This window comes from Xiphias gladius, chromosome 8 (genome assembly GCF_016859285.1).
Source record: "Xiphias gladius isolate SHS-SW01 ecotype Sanya breed wild chromosome 8, ASM1685928v1, whole genome shotgun sequence".
Taxonomy (NCBI): Eukaryota; Metazoa; Chordata; class Actinopteri; order Istiophoriformes; family Xiphiidae; genus Xiphias; species Xiphias gladius.
In genome coordinates, this window is record NC_053407.1 from 20,736,241 (window position 1) to 20,761,840 (window position 25,600).

A 25,600-nucleotide genomic window follows, 5' to 3' on the forward strand; every position below is an offset into this window, starting at 1 on the left:
GCAGTGATGTTCTTTTCTTGTTTCTCTGTCTCCCTGTCACCCCATAGTCATCAGGCACCACTGTCATGGTGGACATAGCAGTGATGGGAGAAGCTCATGGACTAATCACAGACCTGCTGGCTGACCCCTCTCTGCCCCCCAACACCTGCACCTCACTGCGGGCCGTCAGCAACCTGCTAACCACCCAGCTCACCTTCCAGCCCCTGCACCGGCCACGCCCTGCTCCCCTGCTTAACCCCAGCGATGCCTACACCTGCTCCGACTCAGAGGAGGGACCTGAGAAAGGAGAGAAGACCTCCATCCACAAGGTAAGGAAATGAATGAAGACCGAGTGTCATGATTTACACCTTTTTGGTAAGATATGCATAACTCGGAAGCCTACATGAAAGTGACAATACCTCACCAAAATATTAAAAGTTAGATTTATTAATCAAGAGTAGTCAAGGACCAGACAGAAAACAATTTTATTTGGAAACGGCTGAAATAATCCTTAGATGGAAATGCGGTCCACCTTATTAAGGCCAAATGATTTATACACCATACAGCGCTCCCCACACATGTTAATCTTTTAGCCCATGTTTCAGCTAATGAGTGTTTCCTGCTCTCAGAGCTTTCAGCATCAAATGAAGGAGTGTATTTTCATAGAGTTCAGCGGAGAAAAATAGAGCACGTCTACTGCTTGGAGCACTGTTCTCCCTTTCATAGCCACAGCTGTGTCAACATGACAGATGTGCAGAGCCAGACAGTGTGTGTGTGTGTGTGTGTGTGTCTGTGTGTGCGTGTGTCTGTGTCTGTACGTGCGTGTGTGTGTGTGTGTGTGTGTGTGTGTGTGTGTGTGTGTGTGTGTGTGTGTGTGTGTGTGTGTGTGTGTGTGTGTGTGTGTGTGTGTGTGTGTGTGTGTGTGTGTGTGTGTGTGTGTGTGAGTCGAGTAGGCAACATGAAGGTGAACACATCTCTCCAACGGTTACAAAGAGGGACGAAACTGGACCCCCAGTCCCCCAGCCACGATTATGCGATTATGGATCCAGCTCTTAATTTGAGAAAGATACCTATCCTGGCTTTCTGGTGTGTGGCGATGGCTATCATGCCATCCAGCCAACTGCTTGTCCGACAGGTGTATTTTTACATCATCTGAACTTTGTAAAAATAGCTAAGACAAACTGCACCCGTGGAGTGGCCAGTGAGGCTGTGTGAAGGCGAAGAGTGGAAAGCCCTGTGCTTGCTTTTCTGCCTGCTGGCTAAGAGTTTGATGTCCTTCGTGGTGCATACTGATGCGCCCTTTCAGGCACTTTTCCAAAACTCATTTGTTGTCCCATACAGCGCAGGTTCTTTATGCTGCAAAAATGCCATTGATTGGAAGCACATGCTGCACAAACATCAAAAAACGTGACTGACAAAACACACAACTACCTGTGAAATGTTTGAAGTTATACTGATCTCACTTTCCTCATTTAAGCAGTTATAGAAATAAGCCCATTTATAAATTCGAATCGACACTGGCAGCAGCAGGCAACAGCTGTAATGTTTTTCCTTTTTTGTGAGGACGGCCTGGTTTTGCAAGGCAATTGCCGATTGTGATGTGTGTGTGTGTGTGTGTGTGTGTGTGTGTGTGTGTGTGTGTGTGTGTGTGTTTCTGTGTCATGGGTGTTTCTGCTTTTGGTCGATGTATCCAGGACTTTCATTAAAGAGTGGAACAATGGAGCTGCAAAATCATACAGTCATACATACAGTACTATTATTCCACTTTCCTATTAGGAAGTTAAACACACATTTTCATGCAATTTTAGTACACACCATACAAAACACATTGGTAATACATTTTTCAGCAGCAGCATAGGCAGGTGTTTTGTTCTTGGGAGAACCCTGGTCTGTGGATCTGCATATATGCAATTTTGTGCTGCATAAATGCGTCATTGTTTGTCTGTGTGTGTTCATATGCACTGATTGTGCATGGCTTTCTTGTAGGTGTGTTACTCTGCAACTGAATTCAGCACGTTTTAAAATCTTTATCGGGCTTAAATTACGGTTATGGTAACAGCGCCAAGACGAATGTCAGTCGGTAACATGTCCCCTAAAGTGACCTAAACCGACACCCTGTATGAGTGTGTGGATTTGCACTCAGTATATGACGCCTTGCTGTGAATGGGCTCATTCAGGATTCTGGGGCGATCTTTACTAGGTCACCCTGCAGAAGACTGAGCGAGAGAGAGCCTGCCATGTTTAGTGCTGCTGTGCCAAAGCTGCTGCATGGCACCGAACAGATGGAGGCATCACAAGGGCACAGACCACTGGGAATCCCAGGGAAAGAGCAAACAAAAGACAGATAAAGCAAGCGACTGAGAGAGCGAGACAGAAGAGACTTAGACTCGGAGACGGGCAGAATCCCTGCGATGAGATGTATCTGTGCAATGCAATACTGACATTGTCTCTAATAATGTACCATGAGTAGCATCTTGGCAACGCTGCCTGCAAATATCCTCCAGTCAGTTATGACCGCAGTGTTGATTCCCTGTGAATAAAGTGAAAAAAAAAAAAAAGGTTAAATGTCTCCAATCAAGAAAAATTTTCCAAGTTATATCACCTGCATCATTTGTTTCATCTTGGGCAGATGCAGGAAAAACAACTGTCTCATCTAGATGATCCATTTGACTGGAGACAAAGCGAATAAGCATTAAGTTTATCTTACAGGTGGGAGCACTTTTAGAGCTTTTATCTGAACACAAACACAATTACAGCCATGTTTTTTTCACTCCCGCAGTTAATCATGGGTGAAGATTGTATTCATTTCCAATACAGTGATGAGAAGGATTTTCCAGCAGTGTTAACTGTGTGTGCGTATATATTTTCCTGTGTGTGTGTGTGTGTGTGTGTGTGTGTGTGTGCAGCGTCTGAGGCGGAGTCTCCACCCTGGCCTTCTGAGAAGAATCTCTTCCACGTGGACCACCACCACCTCCGCCACAGGCCTGCCCACCATCGAGCCGGGGCCTGTCCGAAGGGACCGCAGCGCCAGCATCAAACCCTACCATGAAACACTCACCTGCAGGTACCTGAGCTACAGCTGAACAACTGATGCCTCATTCTTATTCTGTTCTTTTCTGTCCCAGCATATACATCCTCTATCCTCAGACCCTTACTTTTCTTCAAGTTGCAGAATTAGCAAATGCAGTCCGACTTTTACTTTATTATTTGCTGGCTGTATAATTTCTATGTTCGATGCAAAGCCCCAGAACTTTGTGTTTCAGTACATTAATTAGGGCCAACTGTGCAACATTGTACTGTAGGTAAACATAAGTGTGGTAGAAATGCTTAAAAGAGGACTCCTACAATGGATGCCACACAATGAAACATCACTCTGAAGGTTACGAGACTTAGCCCCAGCAGTGTGGCTGTAGTGATACCAAAGACAGCAGTGTGAGTGAACAGTAATGGCACAGCAGTTTGGAAAAGGACGTGTGTGCAAAGCGAGCCAGAATGGAAATATGCCCCACAGGCGAACGTATTAACCTGAATAACTAAGCCACACATCAACTCTCAGCACATTAGTGCTGAAGATAGCACAAGACTCAGGCTAACACAGAAGAATCATGGTTGTAGACCTATATGCATGTGATATAATGTACAATGCATGGTTTTATGTAGGTGTTTTGAAGTTTTTTTTTAGCACTTTGGGGCAAAAGTGTTGTAGGATAGAGAAGGTTGCAGGTTATGTGTGATTGCTGATGAGTGTTTGTGCGCATTCATGGGGTTCTGTGCGCATGTAAGCATGTATGTGCGTGGGTGGGGTTTGTGCCTGGATGCATTTGGTTTAGTAAAAGATGTCGAGAAAATCGGACCTGATAGTTGCCTTGTGTTCAGACTGGACTTAAACAGACGCAGTGAATCAGTAGAAATATGAAGAAACGACAGTAGCATATTCCTGAAAACATAAAAAATGACTGTGCTTGTTTCTGCTGTTTTTAATTTTGCTAGAAAATCACGTTGATGCAATAAATCTTGAAAAAACACAGTCTTAATTTATTAGAGTAGTTATGATTACTAAGTGACTATTTCAGCTTAATTTACTGCAGAGCTTGTATTCCTTACAATTACTTTGTGATTACTGTGACGTTCTGTTTTGGTAATCTTAGAACAGCTCAGGGGAAATAACGTTTTTTATGAATTTTAAAAGGCTAGAAAAATGGAGATTCGGCTTGGAAATTTTTCCGCTGTGCATGTTTGCGAGTACTTGAATATGAGTTATCATTCATATAATGTTTTTATAATGTGGATGCACAAGCAATACTAGACAGAATGTGCTCCCAGTCTCTAAAATATTAACTATGCCTCAACAAGTGTGTTCAATCTACCTTATTCAAGCTGGTGGGACACTTAGTGCCTAGTGTAAGTTTGTGTAAATGTGTGTGTGTGTGTGGTTGTCTTGCAAAGTTAACCTAATTTTTGTAATGGTGCATATGAACATCTGTCTGATCTCTAAACTGAGGCTTAATTATTAATATGTAGAAGAACTTTAGAAAGCCATGTCTGATATCTGACTCAAAGACGCGGTGAAAACAGCCAGCATGGATTCAAAGCATACGGTTTCAAGCGGTGATAACCTTTGTGTTGCTCACTTGCGTTTGTTTGCAAGTTTATGTGCATACATACCGAACAACAACAGATTTATCTGCTTTCTTCCTTTCTGTATTTTAATACTGGGTTTAAAAAATATCTGACACATGAAGTTTTTTTTTTTTTTTTTCGAATAAAAAGATCCAAACTGTCAGTTTAGATCTTTTGAGCTCTCTTTTCACTACAAGCTTTGTGTCTGGAACTTGAGATTTTAATCGGCTTGCTCATGTATTTACCGGACCAGTCAGCAAACTTTTGGATAAAAACGAACTCACCGCTTTTGCAAACTCCCTGCAACTTGGCAACAATTGTTAAAACTAGGTGTTTTAGATGTAAAATGAGGCATGAATCTGCAGCTGCATGGCCTATTTCCCACATCAGATTAATTTGGAAACTAATTTGGGTGGATAGTTTTAGAGAAATTCAATATTTCCAGCAGGGTTGCCACATTTTTTTGTTTTTGTTTTTGTTTGTGTTTTTTTGTTTTTTGTTTTAGTTTGGAAATTAGGAGCGAAGACCAATCACAGGGCAGCAGGGCAGTGGTATGTTTATCCAATCAGGTGTAGACAGGGTTTACGTTGGTGACTAATTGAAGGCTACTGTGGTAATGTACTGATTATAGTTGGTATATATATTTTTATACAGATTACTTGAAATTATATCTGTCTCAAGTTAATTCATCCATGTTGTTGCCAGTGAAAGAATTTGTGTATTTTCACTGTATGAGTATTGTTTGTTGTGAGGAAATTTGTTTCATGAAGCTATTAATTTATTATAGCTGTACTGTAAAACTGAACTGTTCCCATAAAAACATGTGGCTCTTGTTTTCCAAGGTAATAGTTTAAGCCAAGCTGCCTGGAGAAACTAAGTAGCCAGCCAGACGTTGTCTGCAGCTCGTGTCAGATAGACACACCTACAGTATTTGCTGAGATCAAAGATTAGGTGCAGTAATATTTCCAATAGCTTTTTACATTATTGGCATGTAGACGGGCTGATTTCTGACCATTTATTAAGAAGGGCAGAACAGTGGGCTGCTGCATCCATCAGGACGGATCATGTAACACATGAGCAAAGGCAACTTCAGTTCCTGCACAATGTAATTATCTCTGCTTTTCTCAAAATAACGTGTATGAAATATGAATTGACCCCTCTGCAGAAATTTGACCTGCTCACACTATAAGGCCAAAAGTATGTGGACCCATCTGTCCCCTCACATTTGTGTACTTTGCCTGCCCTGGTTCTGTTTTTTATGGTTTGGCCCCTATGTTTCAAGTACGGGAAATCCTAATTTTACAACATTTAGTGATATTTTAGACACTAGTTTGCGTCCAACTTTGTGGCAAACGTTTGGGGAAGCATGACACAGCCATAGAGTGGAGTTCTGGGTTTCCCTGCACAGAAATCTTACCTTAACTACATTAAAAACTATTTGGATGAATTTGAATGCCGACTTATCGCCCAACACAGTGCCCACACTCACGAGTGCTCTTGTGGCTAAATGGGAGAAAATCCCAGTAGCCAGGTTCCAAAGTCTTGTGGAATGCTGTCCCAGGGGAGTGGTGGCTCAAACAGTAGCAGATTAATGCTCATGGTTTTGGAATGAGATGTTTAACCATCACATGTGTCACGTTCAGGTGGTTGATCGTGTATGTTTTTATCAAGTCAATAACTAAATATTTCTTCGTGACAGTGTACATGTACCCTGCTGTAGAGGGTGAACTTCTCAATCTTGCATAGCAAATTGTAAAAAAAAAATGAAAAAAAGAAATGTGTGTGTGTGTGTTATTTTCCATGCAAATTTTGCATATACTGTATCAGTGTGTTCACTGAATACATTCTTCTCTGTTACATGGACATCCCCATACTAATGACATATTTTAAGGTGACTTGACAATTTACGAAAGACCAAGCCACTCACATGTAGGTCGAATTCTAAGATAAAATTATTTTAATTATTTAATAATTATTTATTAGTATCTGAACAATTAACTGTTAGATTGTGTATCTGCTAGTTGATAAGAAGCTATTTGTTTGGAATTGTTTGTTTGTCCAAATATTCACACAAAAAAAGGGAAGAAAACAATTTAAAAAAAAAAAAAAGAAAGAAAGAAACCAAATAAACCATAAATCACATTTTACACAAATGGTGTTATGTATAAAACTGAGGCATGGCACAGGATAAAACACTAAAAGTTAATATAACCTGTGCTCAAAGTGGTCCTGGCCTGCCCAGGACATGATTACAAATCAAAGACTTTTGAAACCTCTGTTTATGTGAAAGTTGTGATATGCAGATTTAATCACAGCAGGTATTACACAAATAGAACTAAAGTACATTCAACCATCTCTCCTCTTTCCAATTCCTTTCATTAAAAAAAGTTCATTTCTACAACTCTGTCTAAAAATTGTAAAAGATGCCATGTTACAGTTGAGTCATATTTCAATAATGACGTAATAGTCTACACCTGATGCCTAAATCCAGCCTTCAGTTCTATATAATATTGTTTGCTGCACTGAGTTAAGCACTGCAAAAAAAAAAAATCCCCACACTCCGTTTTGTTTTGTTTTGAGTCCTCCAAAGTGTGTGGGCTGCATCTGCCAGTGGCTTGTTTGGGTCTGTTTCCACAATGACAGTGTGATGCTTGAGCAAGTTCTGTAAATGTAAGCACACTGAGAAGCTTCTGTACACAAAGCCCTGTTGCCTGGTCTTAAAGCTCAACCCAGCCCAGCAGCAGCAGGCCCCAGCTATGGCCACTTATGGTGGTGTGAGTATAAACAAACACCTGGGCCTCTCCCCAGTCACCAGAGCCCCACTATTAAGACACACTCGCACACAAACACACACACACACACACACATACACTGTCACAGCTGTTTCTTCTGGCACGGGTTATAAAGACACAATTGGAGAGGACAGAGAGTCTCTGGATTTAGTTTACTGCAGCAGAGAGGGATCTCTTCTGAATAACACTTCATTTAAATTTTGTTTTTGTAAAATGAAAAAGAGAACTGATAGGGCCTCAGCGTCTAGCTGAGAGACACTTAAACAGGGCCCATGCATAAAGCCATCTACTCACTGCTGTTGGAATCAAACTTGTGATGGTCTCTCAAGAATCGGCAACCTGCCAACACATTATCTCCCAAGCGGGCTTCCACATAGCAATTCCAAGTTTTAGGGGAGTAGAGGGGAGTGTTTTGGAATTTACGCACTGTAACTTGTATTTATCGGTTTTATCCCTGTTGAGTCCCGGCCAAGACAGCAGTAGCATATGAATTCATTTACAGATGAAACAAAACACTAATAACCATTCCTGATATGTAATGAGTCCTCTCAGAAAAGTGAGAGACAGAGATGTTTGGGGAAGAGGGGAGGGAGAGAGGGCAAACACATGGAGGGGAGGTTGGGAGAAAATGAACACATGGCTTCAATTGCCTTCTCTCTGCTCCATCATCAAATCTGTACAATCTTAATTAGGACATTAGGCTTCTCTTTTTTCTCCCTCCTTTTTCCATCATGTCAGCTTTCAGTGACGTACAGTGTTAAGAAGGAATAACACCAACTTCAAAGCTGCAATATCGGCTTTTTATCGGAGCGACCCGGTAAAAAGGGGGCGACTGAATACCTTCCATTTCCCTCGGCCCCGGCCACTGTGCTGTTATCTTCTTCACGTCATCTGGCTCCAGAGTAGGTAGATTACTGGAATCAGAAATAATGGCTGCTGTGTTTATTGTGGCTTGGACACTGTCCGTTTGGGCTCTGAACCAAAGGTAATCTGTCAACCTGCTGTGAGTGGTGGAATATAAAAATCTGGGAGTAAACTGCAGCAGAGAGGGAAGCAGGCAGAGACCAGTCAAAGCTTATTACATGGCTCGAAACATTAAGATAAGCAACATAGGTGGAGGAGAGGTGGTGGGGCTGTTCTCAGAAAAAGTAGACAATGTTGCAATTTAGACAGTATTTCCTATTGCAGGATAATTAACTTGATTGAGGTTCATGCTTACAGTAAGAATGCCGAGGTGCGTTTGTTTTAGAGTTTCTGAGAACCGGAGTGATTTTCCACTCCACAAACAGACTCCCAATTGACTGTTGTACAACACCTGGGGTATTTTTTTTTGTTGTTTTTTTTTAAATTATGTATAAACCAAGAAACCAATTTTGAGCTTTGACTTTGTGTGATTGGTCTTGTAAAAAGGAACACTAAACTAGCCTGACCCATCTAATTATGTTTACTCACTTCTAATTTACAACAAATTTTACAACAGCAATGATTTTTACTTAATAAAAGTATCTGCAAAGTCACAATATGATTATACATAACTTATCTAGAACTGAAAATATTAGTTGATTAATTAATTAGTCAATTGATATAAAATTCATTATTTTTAATGTTTGCTTTTTGTTTCATCTGTCACAGTAAATAAAAGATTTTTGGCTCTGTTGGTCGCACAGATGCAGTAATCTAAACTTTAGACTTGGGAAATTGCAAAAGGCATTTGTCACTATTTTCTGGCTCCTTATAGACCAAACCATTAATTGATTATTTGAGAAAATAATTTGCATATTAATCCCCGATGAAATAATCATTAGTTACAACCCTAAATATATCTGCATAATGTTGATTGACAACATATTGAATTTATTTTTCCTGCAGTAACTCAACATACAAAAGAAAACCGGCTGTTGCTTGTAGCAACTACAGTATAATTCATGTTTTGATGGTTGCACTCACAGCACTTGATTATGACTGGGTTTTGGTTGTATAATGAAGAAAACCTCCACATTGACCATGATCTTTTCCTAATCTTAACCCACGTGTTTTTGTTGCCTAAACCTAACCACACTGCAGGATGCAGATGTTTCCTTCACTGAACAAACATATTTGCAGGCAGCAGTTCCCTTCTTCCCAAAGGTATTAGGTAAAACAAATGATTAGTACATAGATGTCATTTCGAGGAGACAGGGTTGAAACGAAAACATAAAGGAATGTGTATTTTGTCTCCATACTGTAGGTGTATCTCAGTGGGACAGTTAAATTACTGTAACTGCAGTGCTAACTACTGTAACTACACCTAAGTAGTTTTTTGTGATAAAAGCAAAGTCACTTGATACCTGACGGACAGATTCCTCAAGTGAAAATGGCCGGCCTTCTTATTTACATTCTGGGCTGAAGGCTCAGTGTTAGTAGCTGAGGTTATTCTGCTGCATTAGCAGAATAGGTAGAGTGTCTGCCAGTTCTTCAACTTTCATTAAAAGTAAACCTTTTAAGCCAAGCACTGCTGCTTGCCCAGACCCCCCTGACAATAATGTACTAACTGTTCGCCCGCCAAACTATCAAACTATTTTATATTCCACACCTGCTAGGCATTACATACAGTGGTCCGACCTGGCCGTGCAAACACAACAGAACTTCCTTTGTTGGGGCCTCAGGACCATTAGGCAGGGCGGGTACAGCTCAAAAGTGTTCAAGAAACAATTTATCAGAAGGAGATAGACACACTACAGGCCTTTGTGCTCTCTGTGACACCATGCTCTAACGGCAGGCATTTCCTGCTCTGAGAAGGCAGGTTTTACAACATTTAGGGAGAGGTATTTTAATTGGAACCACCTACAGCCTGACAGTGGCCTCAGTGGAGAAACATGGAAAAGCTGTTGCGAGCAGCTCGGGAGGCTCCCCGTGGTGTCACACAGCTAACCAACCAGCACAGGCCAGTTCAAGGCTCTTTCCATAAAAGATAATATTTGTTGTTTGATTTATAAAGCAGTCAGTTAATGTGAATATTTTCATCCGTCTCTGAGGTTGTGGCTAGCATTGCACTGTTCCTGAGGCTGACACTGGTCTGTCATAAATCTCAAAGAGGGTGGGCTCGGTTTTCTAATGAGTCATTTTAACATCGCCAGTACAAGCAAGTGTTTTGCAGTTGTTTTCTTGTGTATTCCCATTGCATTGTGTTAATGTGTGCATCCATTAAGTTCATTAATGATAATTCTCCTAGCATCTGCAGAATGTCTATTTCATGTGGGGACAGCACAGTAGGCATCCCATTAAGTTTTTTTTTTTTTTGACAACTTCTGCCGACTGGTTAGACATCAAAGACAGATGTCGTGCGTGGCGTTATTCCCAATTCTTTGGCACAGCTAGAGACACCAATGGCTTGCACATTTTGTTTTCTACAAGAAAACACACGTGTACTGTTCTTCATTTGTCCCCCAGTTTTTTTTATTCTAACATTCTCTGTTGATTTTTGGGTCTGGACTGGTTTTTAACTTTCTGTTCTGCCAAAAAAAAAAAAAAAACAGCTATGTAGAATTATCAACATTATGATAAACACAAAAATTTTATCACAATAATTAAATTTTATCTTATCCTACAAAAGCTAAAAAACATAGTCCTGCATTTGGTTAGTATGGTGGATGTTGTAACACACACTTGGATGCAAATCTCAGAGCAGAGGATAAAATTGATCCTGATAGTATTTTGTTTTTGACATTTAACTGTGTCTTTCAGTGTGAAGCCTCTAGAACATAGAGGTTAAACATTTTCTTCTTTGAAATTGATTAATTCTGATATATATTAGATATATATATAAATATTACAACAGGGAATATCATGTATGTATCTATGGAGTTAAATGAACCATATCCTTATTTGCACTTTATCTTTAACTTCTCAAACCCCTCTTTTCTACAGCTGTGGGAGACCATACATCAGACTGAGCCACGGGGAGGGCTCTATAGACAAGGGAGACAGGATACCACGGTCAGGTATGCTCTTGGTCTCTGCTCTTTCTAACAATACCACTGCCTCCCAGCCGCACTGGGTGGTTTTTGGGCATACACACTGTATGACAGTGTTTTTCTCTCCATCTCAACCTGCGCGCACTACAATATGCTGTTACAGGGGCCCAATATATACAGTAGACATCGTCAAAACACTCAGAAAAAAAAATGTCTTTCCTACACTATATACCTGCATAAAGCCCCAAACAAACAAATGACCGTCCCAAGTAATCTGTTTTGTATTAGTGTTGTAGTGAAAATGCAAATAGGTGATTCCAATTGCATGTCTGGATCTCTGTTTATTTTTTCATTTTTTCTTTTTTTTTTGGCTCTCCATACATACTTCAAGATAATAATCCCTTTCAGCTAAAGGTAAATATCAGATTTTGGTCTCAGTCACTTATAGTCACAGGGCAAGAAATTCTTAACACATTCACCAATTTGCAACAACCAATGTTTGAGTGAAGATGTACCAGTTTCTCTGATGATACAGACTCACAGACTATAAAGCAACGCAGCCACCACCAAGACATGTTTTGGGTATGGGGCGTGGCAGCAATCACAGAGATGCATCAGTGTTAATGAACAAGAGCACTCACCATCTCTGGGACTTTTCATTTTGAGAATTGCAGAAAATAACCAACTATAACACACTGGGTTCAGGGGAAGCGGATATACCAGAGAAGTAAATTCACCATCCCAAACAACCTGCTAATATGCATCCGTTTAAGGAGATTAACAGTGGATTTCCCTTAGGCAGCAGTGTGAATCTCTTTGTTTTTTCTTTTACTAGCAGAGGACCAAGTGGTTGTGTCATCAGACTATGACAGCACCCACGAAGCCAACCACAGCGACAGCAGTGATGTAGCACATACAGAGGAGGACACGGAGGAAGGGAAAAACCCCACCCAGAATGTCATCCTCCACCCACTAATACCTCCTGAGGTACAGTGAAGCCAGCCAGACTGCCTTCACTCACATTAGTAGCCTATAACTCTGTTAATGAAGCACAACAAACAGTTGTGCTGGAACATACAGTACATTATTAACACTGTATTTTAAGTCTTAAACACTTTTCTTCATGTGTTATTTGCACAGGACAACCCGATTCTGGCTCCAGAGCCGTTGGTAATGGAGGACTTGGAGCCTCTAATGAGTCAGCTAAACAATTGGAACTTCCCCATCTTCAGCTTAATGGAGAAGACCAATGGGAAATGTGGACGGATCCTCAGTCAGGTGAGCACATCTGAGAGCTTCAATGACTGAGCTCAGAGGTCGGCCAGGGAACGACTATTTGCTTAATAATATAAAGGATTTGGACAAACACTTAAAAGTAATACAAACTGCTCAGATACGTAGTAACATTATGTTTCTTTGCATTGATAAATGAATAGGTAAAGATGTTTTATACAATATCAGTATATTTATCTACAGTGCTACAGTCATGTTATTTTTTGATTGAAGTTTCCACTTTAATAAAATTACTGAAACATTCCTACTTGTAATGTGTTAGTTACGCACAAGCACTCTGACAATTTGATTTTGTGTGTCAGGTCTCCTACAGGCTCTTTGAAGACACTGGCCTGTTTGAGACCTTTAAGATCCCTGTAAAAGAATTCATGAACTACTTCCATGCCCTTGAGAATGGTTACAGAGACATACCATGTAAGCTTGAACATGTTCTTCTCCTTCTTATGTTCTTTCATTCTGCTTCGCTTCATTTATAGCCTTGTTTGCAGCTGTAACAATGAAACCAGCCACTAGAGGGAAATGTCATACAGTTTTTTTTTCCAGTGTTAGTCATATATATGTTGTTGTATGGCAGCCTATATGCTGTTATAAGAAACATAAGCAGCCCAGCAGTGCACCCTGGTGGAGAAGATTGCACACACTGAACAGACTTGTTTTCTTTCCCGACCCAGATCACAACAGGGTCCACGCCACAGATGTACTTCATGCAGTCTGGTACCTCACCACGCAGGCCGTGCCAGGTCTGCCGAGCCTCATTACTGACCACGGTTCTGCCAGTGACTCAGGTGGGTCGATTGGTACATGCATGCAGACATTTGCATGACCTTGTGGGGATGCTGGCGTGTATGTGAATCCGTCAGGCCCATAAAAGTGTGTCTGAAGTTGTTAACATCAAGCTAAGATGCCGCATAAGAACAAATGAGTTCCCGTTACTTTATTGTTCAGTTTTTCCAACTTTTGTTAAGCTATTTATGACTGTAAAGATTTTCTATAAGTAGGCCAGACCTTTATATTTAGATTTTTCCGACTGCCTGCAGCCTCACCGTGAGCCATCTCATTAATGTCAGAGCATCAAACCTGCAGGAGTGTGTGTTCTTATCCTACTCACAGTTTGTCTTATCTTTCTCAGGCTTTTGGCACTTGCATTTACGTACCAAACACTATTTGAAGTCTCGAACAGCATGAAATTAAAGGCAGATTAGAGTTCCCTCTCACCCATATTTCCATAACCTCATTTGTATGCCTTACTAGGGCCATCCCTTTGATCCAAGTTTAAGTGGATTTGAATGCTCAAGTGTGTGCTTCTGTGTGTATATAGAGTGCACGTTTGTGTGTTTAGGCATGTGCAGATGAAAGTACAGTATGTGAGTTGGTGTAAACTCTGTCACCCTGCTCTTCACCCCTCCTCGCTTTGTCTCGTCCCCTGCGGCTAGACTCCGACAGTGGAATAACACACAGTCATATGGGCTTCCTGGTTTCAAAGACCTACACTGTGTCAGAAGATGTTTATGGCTGCCTGTCGGGCCTCATACCTGCTCTGGAGCTCATGGCCCTCTATGTGGCTGCCGCAATGCACGATTACGACCATCCCGGGCGGACCAACGCTTTCCTTGTGGCTACCAGCGCCCCGCAGGTACTCATGCGGTTCAGTCTATGGTATAGATCAGTATCTGACTTGGATCAAAGTACGTACAACTTCATTTTCCTGATTTACTGCTACACACTCACTTTTTCTTTGGAATCAACTTGGAATCAACAAGAGGATCATTTGATTGGCAATTTTCCTCCACTATGTCTATTTCACTGCCAAACTGCTCTGGCAAAGCTGAAACGAATCTTTGACAGTTTAATCAGACAATCAGCAATTACAGTAACTCCTCATGACTTGTCAGATACTGACTATTCATGAGCTTGGAATTGTACAGTTTTGTCTGGATGGAGACTGCATTTTCTGTCTTAGCATAAATCCTAAAGTTGGGGGAACAAGGTGACACAATACTGAAGGATAGCTCATATCAGAGAGCAGTAAAGCAGAACAGTGGCCCTAATTTTATTGACAATGCTTTGGAAGCATTATGTGGTTTTCCCATTTCTTCCAGTGTAGAAGTACTCTGTTACAATTAAAAGTCCTGCATTCAAAATTTTACTGAAGTAACAGTATAAGTATTAACACCTAAATATATTTAAAGTACAAAAAGTAAAAGTACACATTATGTAGAATAGCCCATTTCAGAATAAGGCATATTATATTTTAGATCATAAGTATTGATGCATTCATTTGTACATCATCTTTATGGTTGCAGATGGCAAAGGCAGGACTAATTGTAATTACTTTATGTATTTCTGGGTAGCTTGTGAGTTTCCTCCTGGGATCAATAAAGTCTTGTCTTGTCTCATTTACTCAATTTATTTGTTGATTATGTTTTGTATTGTTAATCGGTTCTGCAAAGTAACAAGTAACTAAAGTTATCAAATATATGTAGTGGAGTAAAAAATTAGAATCTTTGCCTCTGGCATGTGGTGGACTAGAAATGTAAAGCAGGAGAAAATCAAAATACATGTCCCTCAAAATTACACTTGTGTACAGTACTTGCGTAAATACGCTTAGTAACTTTCTACCACTGGTTGTACTAACTTCTATTAGCAACATTTGAATCTTCTACATTTGAATCTTCTTGTGTAGTTTCACTTTTTATACCCCTTTTTTTAGTACTTTTTGTGCAGGATTGTTGGATTGATACATAGACATTTAGTAAATGTAAATGTAAATGTAAAGTGTTTGTGTGTGTTCACAGGCAGTGCTCTACAATGATCGATCCGTTCTGGAAAACCACCATGCTGCCTCAGCCTGGAACCTCTTCATGTCGCGGCCAGAGTACAACTTCCTCGTCAACTTGGACCACGTGGAGTTCAAGCGTTTTCGTTTCCTGGTCATTGAGGCCATACTGGCCACCGATTTGAAGAAGCACTTTGACTTCCTTGCTGAGTTCAATGCAAAGGTAGTTCTAAAAACATAACTGTTCTACATAAAATAATGATAAGATATAACCTTTAGATCTGGAAAGTTTATGGATATGGTGATTAAATCCCTTGAAAATGTTAACTTGACAAAGTCATTAACTTAAAACAATTCTCTGATTCCCTATTTACCTTTAACTTAAGCAATTCTACAAATGATTTTAAGCCAGTGCCAACACTGGGTTAAGAGTACCTATCCTCACATATAAAGTGAAAAGTTTATGTAGGAATAGTTCTTTTATTTTACTGTCTATGGAAACTAGACTGGCTGAATAAGGAATTGTCTGGGAGACTTTAAGTGGTAGTAGTATTATTCATTTTTTTTAGTGTATGTTGTTTGTTGAGTTTGGTTGAGTAAGTGAATTCTGTAGGGCTGCTTTTCTCATAAATTCATACCTTAGCTCTTTTAATATTGAAAATAAGCTTAATTGAAAGGGAAATGTCCAGTCGTTTTCAAGGAACAGGTCTGTTTGTGCAGAACATTGCAGCACTTGCAATATGTAGCGCCCTGCAGCTTTTCAAGAACTCGTTTAGGTACAGACAGAATGTTGGTTTTGGATTTGATTGTCTTGGGTTTTTCCATTGTGAGTATTAGTACAGTGGTGGTGCACGAGGGCCGGGGCCTGTCAGCTAGCATTGAGCTTGTTGGCTTGGCAGCAAAAGTAAAAGCACTGTTTCTCACTGTAGTGCACCCTGCTCTGTTCTTCCTGGAAGCGAATGGCTTTCTGTGAAGTACCCATCAAGTTTTGAGCTTGATATCCTCAGTTTCCTGGGTTAAGAGGTTAGAATGATAAAACTCTGGGAGTCAGTTTTCCTCCTTCTCCAGGTCTGAAGGTCATTAAGCATAACTGGAAATAACAAATTCATTCAACCTTTGTTTAAATGAATGCAAGCTTTAACTTCTTATGTGACAGTGCTGCCATGTGCCTTGAAATTGAAATTTAATCAAGAGAACTTCATAAATAGTTATATCTTACAGAAACTGTCAGTGGTCATTATCTATTTAAAGCATAGTGATTGTTACCTCTCCATTTTTAAATAAAGCACATTTCTTCACAGGAGAAAGTCTGCTTATGTGCTTCATAATAGAGGTAGACGCTACACGTAAAAAGCCTTAAGTCCTCACTGCTTTTGTCTCATTCACAGTGCATTCCAGTGTTGCTGTATGTCTTCTCACTGGATTGGTATACCCTCTAGACATTGATATGAATACACAATCTTTGAAGAGCAGATTAATGGCATCACATTTACATAATATCTACAAATCACACACTGTGTCTGCCAACATGTTTGAATATGTTAAATGTCAACATGTCTATTTGCTGATCCTCCAGGTGGGTGACGATCCGTCTACAGGCATCGATTGGTCCAACGAGAATGACAGGTTGCTGGTCTGCCAGATGTGCATTAAACTGGCTGATATCAATGGGCCTCTGAAGTGCAAGGACCTGCATCTGCAGTGGACAGAGGGCATAGTCAACGAGTTCTATGAACAGGTGTGTCAACCGTCTCTGATGGGAAGTAAGAACTTGTTTGTATTCGCTAAAATAAACATCGATGTTCTGTTGTGTTTGTATGCAGCGGGGAGCACAACAACACAACCACCTGCACAGTATAATGCACTTTGATCCAATACAGTGTTTCTGAAATAGTAAATCATTCCTTTGTGAAAATGTCATTGTTTTTGAAGCCACACTGATATAATGCATTCATTATCCACAAATCCTAACCTTGAAGGATAAGTAAGATGGTATTCTATATTTGTCTTGTTATCAATGAATCCCGTTAACTAACCAAAGCCAACAGTGAATTGATCAAATAGAAGAAGTGTATCTGTGTATCTAAAAGCCTGCTATAGCGCTTCCCTTTGTGCCATAGACCTCCATTGTTGCCCACAAATGATTAAAACACATGGGCAGTTTATTCTGAGTTGATCCCACATACCATACACTGTCTTGGTGCCATAAATACTCACATGCTCACCAAATTTGTATTAATCTGCAGCTGAAAATAGTCCCCAGCAAAAACAATATATACTCCTGTTTGAGTAACATTTGTTGAAAACTGCAGTGTATTATAGAAATTATTTTGTTTTTTGTTTTTTTTAAATGAAAGTGTTTATTTGTCATGTTGTTGTTTTTTTGAATGGGTTTGTGTTAAGAGCCACAGACAGGTGAGGGAAGTCAGAAAGTATTGGGAGATGGACTAATGCAGTATTTGTTTTGATCTGTTCGTGAGATTTGTTAAACAAAAATATAAAATGAAAAATTTAGAATATTGCCCACCTTATCCTGTCAACTACAAGCAACTACAAGTCTTTCCTTAATCTTAACATAGCTAACCCTAACCCTAACATAAACCTAAGTCTAACTTTAACCCTAATACTAATCTCTGAACCTTCACCGTAATCGGATCCTTGAGTGAGTGAGAACCAGCAAGAATGTCCTTGCTATGCAAAACATCCTCATCCTTCAGATCAAAAAATCAAACTGGTGACACACACACACACACAAACACAGGTAGTGATTATATTTCAACTCTTTGAAATAGAGGACAGAGAGCCAAAACAGGACAGCAGCACTCCTGATAGCATGCTGTGTGTTTCGGACAATCACTCTATTTTGTCTCAAAACCCATTCGAGCAAGTACAGAAACTGAAATGCAGTCCTTCCCTCTTTATTTATTTCCTCCACGTAGACTTTGGACCTCAAGCTTGATTTTACTCCCAGTAATTCATTTTTCATTCTTTCTCGCTGACATATCGGGGTAGTAATAGCAGTGCTCCCTCTGAGCTGTGGTTGTGTGAGGAGCTGTCACAATGAATGACAAGATTTCGGCACCTCTTCATTTATGTGTTTTACTTTTACATTATAAATTTACATGGTATTTGCATACGAGCCAAGGAAACAATAGAGACAGTAAAGGTAACTTGTACTTTTTGCTGTAAGAATGGGCTAAGGATTTACATGTATGTCTTATATATATGGATTTATTGTCAGTGTAATGAAATGTGTCAATCGTGGCCTCATCTTTAATATACCGTCCTGTTGTAACAAACAGAATATGGTTATGCCTTCAGCCAAATGCTGCCCTCAGTGAACTTTGTTACAGTATGTCCCCCTGTCACTGAGTGGCTGTTAACTGCCTCTGGTTAAAGCACAAAATGCTCAGGTCCTTATGTGCCCTGCTACTTCAGTTAGGTGACACAACCGGGTTGTTACAAGCCACTCTGAGGTCTATGGGGGGAGGGGCGCTGAGAGCAGGAGCCTCACAGGAGAAATGCTCTTCAGTGACAATAGTTTTAGTGCTGCTAGATGTGGTGACGCACGCAGGGCGCCCAGGCAACTGTCATTCAGCTGGAGGAGCCTCTGATTACACTGACTTTAGAGTCCTGTGTCCTTGAAAGAAAACTCAGCAAACAAATACAACTTACATCTTCAGAGATGAACGCTTAAATGTATTCATTTGAATAGCTAAGTTAGAACACATCTGGCTACTGTATTCAAAACAATGTTTCTTGAACATATCAAAAGACATTAATTTGGGAAAGCTAACCTTGCAATGCCTCTGAACCCTGTCTAGGATGTAGTCATGGTGACAGCTGGATCTCAGAGCTCTTCCTCTTCCCCTAGTTTTGTTTTTTTCACCCATTTATCTCCGCTCACCTGTTAAAAAATTCCATCAAATTACAGATCCATCTGAAATCCCATCTTTTGATGACTCTCATTGTGCTTTACATAAGCAGCTCAATGCAGGAACAGATGAATTGTACTGTACACTGAATGGGATGACACTTGGGGTCAGTCACCAAGGCAACCAGGAAACCTTGCTATAGTTGTTGTTCATTTCCATCCACACAGACGTCATAGACAGCACACATGCAGCCGCCCCTCGGCCTTCCAACTATCACCCTATATTTTTAGGCCTTTGTGCATTTGTGTGTTTATGATTTAGTGGAAAATAACTGACACGTCACTGTACAATTCATAGGAAAGTTCCTGGAAAGGACTATGTGATTATGTACTAAATATAGGGAAAATGGAGAAAGTGTTCAGTTCTTACATTAATTAATTCCAATTAATATCTAGCTTAAACTAAAATACTGAGGCATTAAGTCATTGCACAACAGGTACAACAGCACATTGGTCTACAGATAGATATCCAATTTAACATATAGACTCATTTACAGTGAGTCAAAAGCCTCAGCAATGCATTTTAGTATCTCTCGGTGTGAATAGGTAAGGGCTTGGAGCATATGGCATTGGCTCCCTGGCCTTCAGGACCCAGAGTGAAGCTGGTTTAATTGCATGTACTTGGCATCCCAGATGTAAAATTAGTCACTGATTAGCTGGGTAGAATTAAAATCAATATGGCTTAAGAACCAGTATGGAGAACTACTGGTCTATGCCCATCTTTAAACTTCCCTGTTTTGTTCCACCGGTTGCATTAAATCATTTTCTTTGGTTTCACCTCTTTGATGCAATCAGCACCAAACCTCACCAAATCCTTACACAATTAAGACTCAAAAGGAGTTGTGAAACAAATAATTTAGTGAATTATTAATTGTAATTGTGAAACAAATAATTTAGAGCTTGATAGACCTGACAACATTTCCGCATATTCACTCTGGGCAGAATTATTCAGTTCTTTGAGAATAATATGTGTGGTGAAATGTGAATCATGCCACGTTTTGACGTTCATTCAGCTGTTGAGGATTTTGCCCTAATATGGGTAATGCTTTATGTAGGGGGATGAGGAGTCCAGCCTGGGCCTTCCTATCAGTCCCTTCATGGACCGAGCAGCACCACAGTTGGCAAAACTCCAGGAATCGTTCATCACACACATCGTGGGACCGCTGTGCAACTCCTACGACTCAGCCAGCCTCATGCCTGGACGATGGGTGGAACCCAACCTGGAGGCAGAGGAGCCAGAGATCATGGAGAATGAGGAGGAGGATGAGGAGGAGGATGAGGAGGAGGATACCGCAGAAGAGGACACGTCCACCAGCTCAGAAGCATCACGTAAGCACTATGGTCTAAAACAGAGCTATTAACCTGAAGTATGGGCACAAGCATAAAATAGAAGTGAGCAGAAACCCTTGCCTACAATACCTGGTCTTGCACTCATTTGTTTGCTATTGCCAAATCTTTTGTGGATTTGAATATACAATATAATATACAGTACTGCAGGACACTCACAATTTCGATAACCACATTAACCAGTGGTTTTGCCACTGAACTATGAAAAAAAAAAAGATTTTATTAGATGGGTAAATATTGCAGTTCAAAATTGAATTGCAAAGTCTCTGATCAGATATTAATATGAATACTGTTGACAATTCATTATAAAGTCAAAGGGAAGAGCTTTTATAGTAAGCCTCTGGACTGGTATGAAGTGATGTGAAATATATTGTATACGAATATATTTGTAATTTATGCAACATATCCACACCTCATGTTTAATATTTATATCAATGAATAAGCTATTAGATGTAACATTTTACAGCAATACTGTTGATATTTATTTATACAACAAAACTAATAACAGTCAGTAATGGTAATGTGATTGCAGAAAAATTATTAGACAATAATGTCTTATGATACATGTTAGTAGGAAATATAAAGCAAACAACAGTACTGATTAGGCAAACTTTATTTTGCATTTTACTATTGTGTATTTCTAGTTTGAAGTTAAAAAACTACAGAAAAGACTTCTAAAACACATTTAAAAGGTGTGCATTGTTTAAATCAGTCATCAAAAAAAAAATGAATGAAGTTATTTCTTTCTTACTTTTTTTTCCAGAGAAAGCAGCTCCCAAGAAGAGGAGGAAAGTCTTCTGTCAGATCACCCAGCACCTGCTGGAGAACCACGAGATGTGGAAGAAGGTGATCGCAGAGGAGGCCCAGAAACAGGGCCAAGGAGCAGAGTCTGTCCATTTAAACAATGTAGCTGAGCCTATTCTGGCTATTCATGAGGAAGAAGAGGAGCCAGGCAGCAGAGAGGAGCTGGTAGAAGGAGAGGATCCAGAGGAGGGAGTGGAGGAACCAGACTGGCCTGTGTCTCCGCAGGAAGACTCTAAACCTCCAGAGGAACTAGAGGAGGGGGACGCACAGTGAAACAGCCCATGGGAAATATGGCGTCAGTCAGGGCAAGGACGTGGAAAAGTATTTCATTGTTTCTTATCCTATTAACTGACTCCTATTTTTGCCAGCACGTCACTTAGACACAACACTGTAGATGTTTGGGAAATGTGTGCCTATACAGAAAAAAACAGGGTGGGAAAATTTGTGCTTTACACATTTTATCTGAATATCGGGTTTCACCAAACATTTAAAGGAGCTTTCCATATTGCAATACGGGATTATTCGTGAACTTTGGGATACAGACTCTTTCGCTACTGTCAAGAGAAGAGGAAGACTGGTTGCACAGACCTCAACCCATTGTGGTAACACAGGACTGCAGAAATTTGCTGCCAATTTATACATAATTATTTTCAGAATGCAATTATATAGACATCACAGTTACTTGTACTTGTGTTTCAATTTTAGCAAGAGTTTTTAAGGTCTCACATGGGCCATAATATGTTTTTTTTTTTCTATAGATATGGATTATAAAGGGAGTTAATCAAATGAGGAACATTGGTGTATCTTTCTTCCTTTCAACTTCTGCCAAAATGAATCACTCACCCATGGGCTTTATCATAAAAACTCAAAAATTCATACATCTTATGTTTCACATTTGTTGCCAAATTAAGTACTTTATACCATTCGGTGTAGCCATATTAGTTTAAGGAGGGAGACTTGAGGCTCCTCAGAGTCTGTATGTGTGTGCGTGGGTGTTTTGGTCTGTGTTTAAACTAATGCGCTCATATGCACAATTCTTCTGCAGACGACATAGATAGAGTCAGCAGATTAACTGACATTTGTGCCATTTCTGGTCTCCAGTCCCAAGGTATATATGGTGGTCACTGAAGGTTTCACTGTCCAAAATGTTGTAGTCCAGAGGCCTGCACTGACAAAGCAACGGTCGGTTGTTGGAAATGAATCTGTGCTGGAAAAGAAGAAAAAAAGGGAGTAAACGGGACATACATTAGCAATACCAAAGTGTTAGGAACATAAAAAGGAAAAAAAACAAAAAAAACAGGTAAGCATGCATTCATAAGATATACAGAACCAGAAAGTTGAATCTACTAAACAATATCCCCTAAATAGATGAAATGTATAATCTTACGAAGTTCTTTTAAAATGGCCATAGGTAGACTAACCAATACAATGTCTTTTTGTTTTTGCTATCAGCTTTTGACTCTCCGACAATGTATTTGGGTTCATTGTGCTGTATTATACTCTATACTTACTGGTCCTCATTATGTAAATGCCCGCAAATGATGCTGACCTTTAACCCTCAGGTAACCCTCAACTGTTGAAATTCAAAGTAAACATCTGTATCACCTGTGAGGACAGTAAGTTAAAAACACGCAGGGATAGTATGTTACCTTGGAATATGTTCATAAAAGGCTTAGAACGACGCTAAAGCTTAGTCAAGGTTCATAAAAGCGCAAGCTATGTTTAAGTTAAGTTAATTTAAGTTTAAGTTATAAGTTTTCATCATCAGCCAGTCAAATTTCAAGTGACCCATCCTCAGCTCAAAATATTGTCACAGCAGTGGTGGTGCAAGGTGATGGGAGCTAAAACAAGTCTCTGAAGCTAACTACTATAGCTGTTTGATGGTGGCAGAAAAGTTATTAAGTATAGGCCAATGTAGCAGTGACGGCTGGTGTTCCCAGCTCAATTTTTTGCTGCTCATTTTCAGTCCATGAGAATTCTGCCCCCCCCCCTTTTATGGGGGAAAATAACTGTGTTAGCAGCACAATATGATTTTATTCAGACATTGTCACATTGTTTATCTATAATGTGCATATTTCGGTCATTGTTTTCTTATTGTTTCATAATCACTAAGAAATATTTTTTTTGAAAAGGGTAGTGAGACTGTTTTAGTCACACCAGGCATTTAACTGTTGAAATCAATTATCCTAAATAGCAATGGGAAATTGCATCGTTAGAATTCCCGATTGACATAAAAATACTTTCTAAAATGTGACTTGTTCATGTGACGAGAGTAAATGTGACGTGACATAATAACATTGATCTACATAACATGATAAGAGTGTTAAGGTCAGGACCTAATGCATGACGAACCGTAATATGTTCCAGTGCACTGTAAAACTCAAAGTCACATGATAGCCTCTACTTTCAACTGAGACAAGGCCATGGGGTAAACCAGTTACATATCCAACTGCACAGTGGCCCAAGTAGGATGCAAAATATCCCAGATGAATATCTCGCCATCCTTTAATAATTCACATTTACATAGAAAAAGTGTATGAGAGAGCACAAGTAGATCTTGAGTTTAATTAGTGAAGTGCTCTGCTAGTCAACTTACTGTCACATACAAGAGGTAATATGTAATGAATTATCCACTGCTAGTCTTGTCGAGTTCTCATGACCTACACGCACATCTGAATCTCTTATGGGTTGGTATCTCATACTGTACCACTGCTTTCATCCATAATTTTATTTCTTTAAACTGATCTTACAAAAGCAGAACAGCACAGGACAACCCACAGACAGGATATGGTGGAGCTTCTGAAATAAAATTTTAAGACACAGGTGTAGAACATCATGTTCTTGTATCTTTGCAGATCCGGCATTAGCATACTCTATTACCACACAATGTTCCTGTCTGTGTTGAACAGCACACTAGATTCATAATGGCCTGTTTACTGCTGCCCAGTCTCTGCTACAGTGTGTTTTGGTGGGGGGTGAGGGGCTCAGCCTACTGCATCCAAACGAGTCGAAGGTAATTGGTTAACCCACTGATTAGAAAGGCATTACACAGAGAATCATTTACTCCAAACCCTTTATCTGACCAGAACTGCCGGAAGCCACTGAATCAGAACAACCTTAATTTTTTTTTGGCCTCTACTGATCATGTATTGCCTCACCCACTCTAGCTTGTATACAACATGCCTGCTGTTTTCTGTACGTCCCCTGCACTTCATCCCTAATGGGCTATAATCATCATTATGGACACAATGGATACATTTTCTTCAGCTTTTGAAAAACCTGATAAGATATCAACAATGTTTTATAGGAAAACTACTGGATTTAACACAGACATCTCTAATGAAGTGGCCCAGAATTAGAAAAAAAACCACTTTCAATCATTCAGATGAGATTGTGTAACTTCCGTTTAGAGTTTCCATTTAAGCTCTCGCTTTGTGAATCTATATACACAGTGTGTGTGAGAGAGTAAGAGAGTGTGTGTTTGTGTCTATTTGAACTCTTCCACTGGCCTCTCTAATGTGACTCTGTCCTTACTGGGAGGAAGGGGATGCTGCTTCTGCTCACCAGTAGAGATAGTGATGCAGTTAGCAGGTCTTCGAATTCTTCTCAGATACTCAGATGAAATTGTTATTCACAGAAGGCCCTATAGCACATTTCTCCTTGCGCTTCCTCTTTGATCTACGTACTGCTTAGTCTACAGATCTGAGATCATCACTGGCAACAGTAGTAGAGCATTCATCACAAAATGTCGCTCATCTTTAAAGGCGATGGGATTCTGTCCACTGTGTTAATTTGTTGAGAATTTTTTTTTTTTTTTTTTTTTTTTTGGGACGATGCATGCATTTTGCCCCCAGCAGTCATATCAGTCTCAAGTCAATACTTGCATTTGAGCTGATAAAGTATTGTATCAGTTTTGATAGTGTATTTTTATGTCATAATTGGTTTTATTTGATTGTCATACTTATTCACACATGTAGCATAATTGTAACCATGGGAACCAAACAAGCTTTACAATTATGTAAACAAAATGAGATGAGTATTTTTATATAGTTGACACATGATTAAATAATTAATTGCTTTCTTCTCACTAGTACCTTGCACT

General features: G+C 39.8%; 1 protein-coding gene across 2 annotated transcripts in view; it reads left to right on the forward strand.

Moving 5' to 3' along the window:
- The window catches only part of LOC120793727 (cGMP-inhibited 3',5'-cyclic phosphodiesterase A-like), a 73,857-nt gene extending 48,567 nt beyond the window's left edge, over positions 1-25,290 (forward strand). Inside the window, exons 3-14 of one of the 2 annotated variants that reach the window (XM_040134046.1) lie at positions 48-308; positions 2,886-3,043; positions 11,298-11,371; positions 12,180-12,331; positions 12,485-12,622; positions 12,940-13,051; positions 13,309-13,422; positions 14,071-14,270; positions 15,433-15,636; positions 16,990-17,151; positions 20,403-20,676; positions 21,458-25,290. In XM_040134046.1, coding sequence (XP_039989980.1) covers positions 48-308; positions 2,886-3,043; positions 11,298-11,371; positions 12,180-12,331; positions 12,485-12,622; positions 12,940-13,051; positions 13,309-13,422; positions 14,071-14,270; positions 15,433-15,636; positions 16,990-17,151; positions 20,403-20,676; positions 21,458-21,771 — 2,163 coding nt within the window. In that variant the 3' untranslated portion in view covers positions 21,772-25,290. The remainder of the gene's footprint in view (positions 1-47; positions 309-2,885; positions 3,044-11,297; positions 11,372-12,179; positions 12,332-12,484; positions 12,623-12,939; positions 13,052-13,308; positions 13,423-14,070; positions 14,271-15,432; positions 15,637-16,989; positions 17,152-20,402; positions 20,677-21,457) is intronic. The other variant, XM_040134047.1, reaches the window with a different exon arrangement.
- Positions 25,291-25,600: the final 310 nt, after the last annotated feature.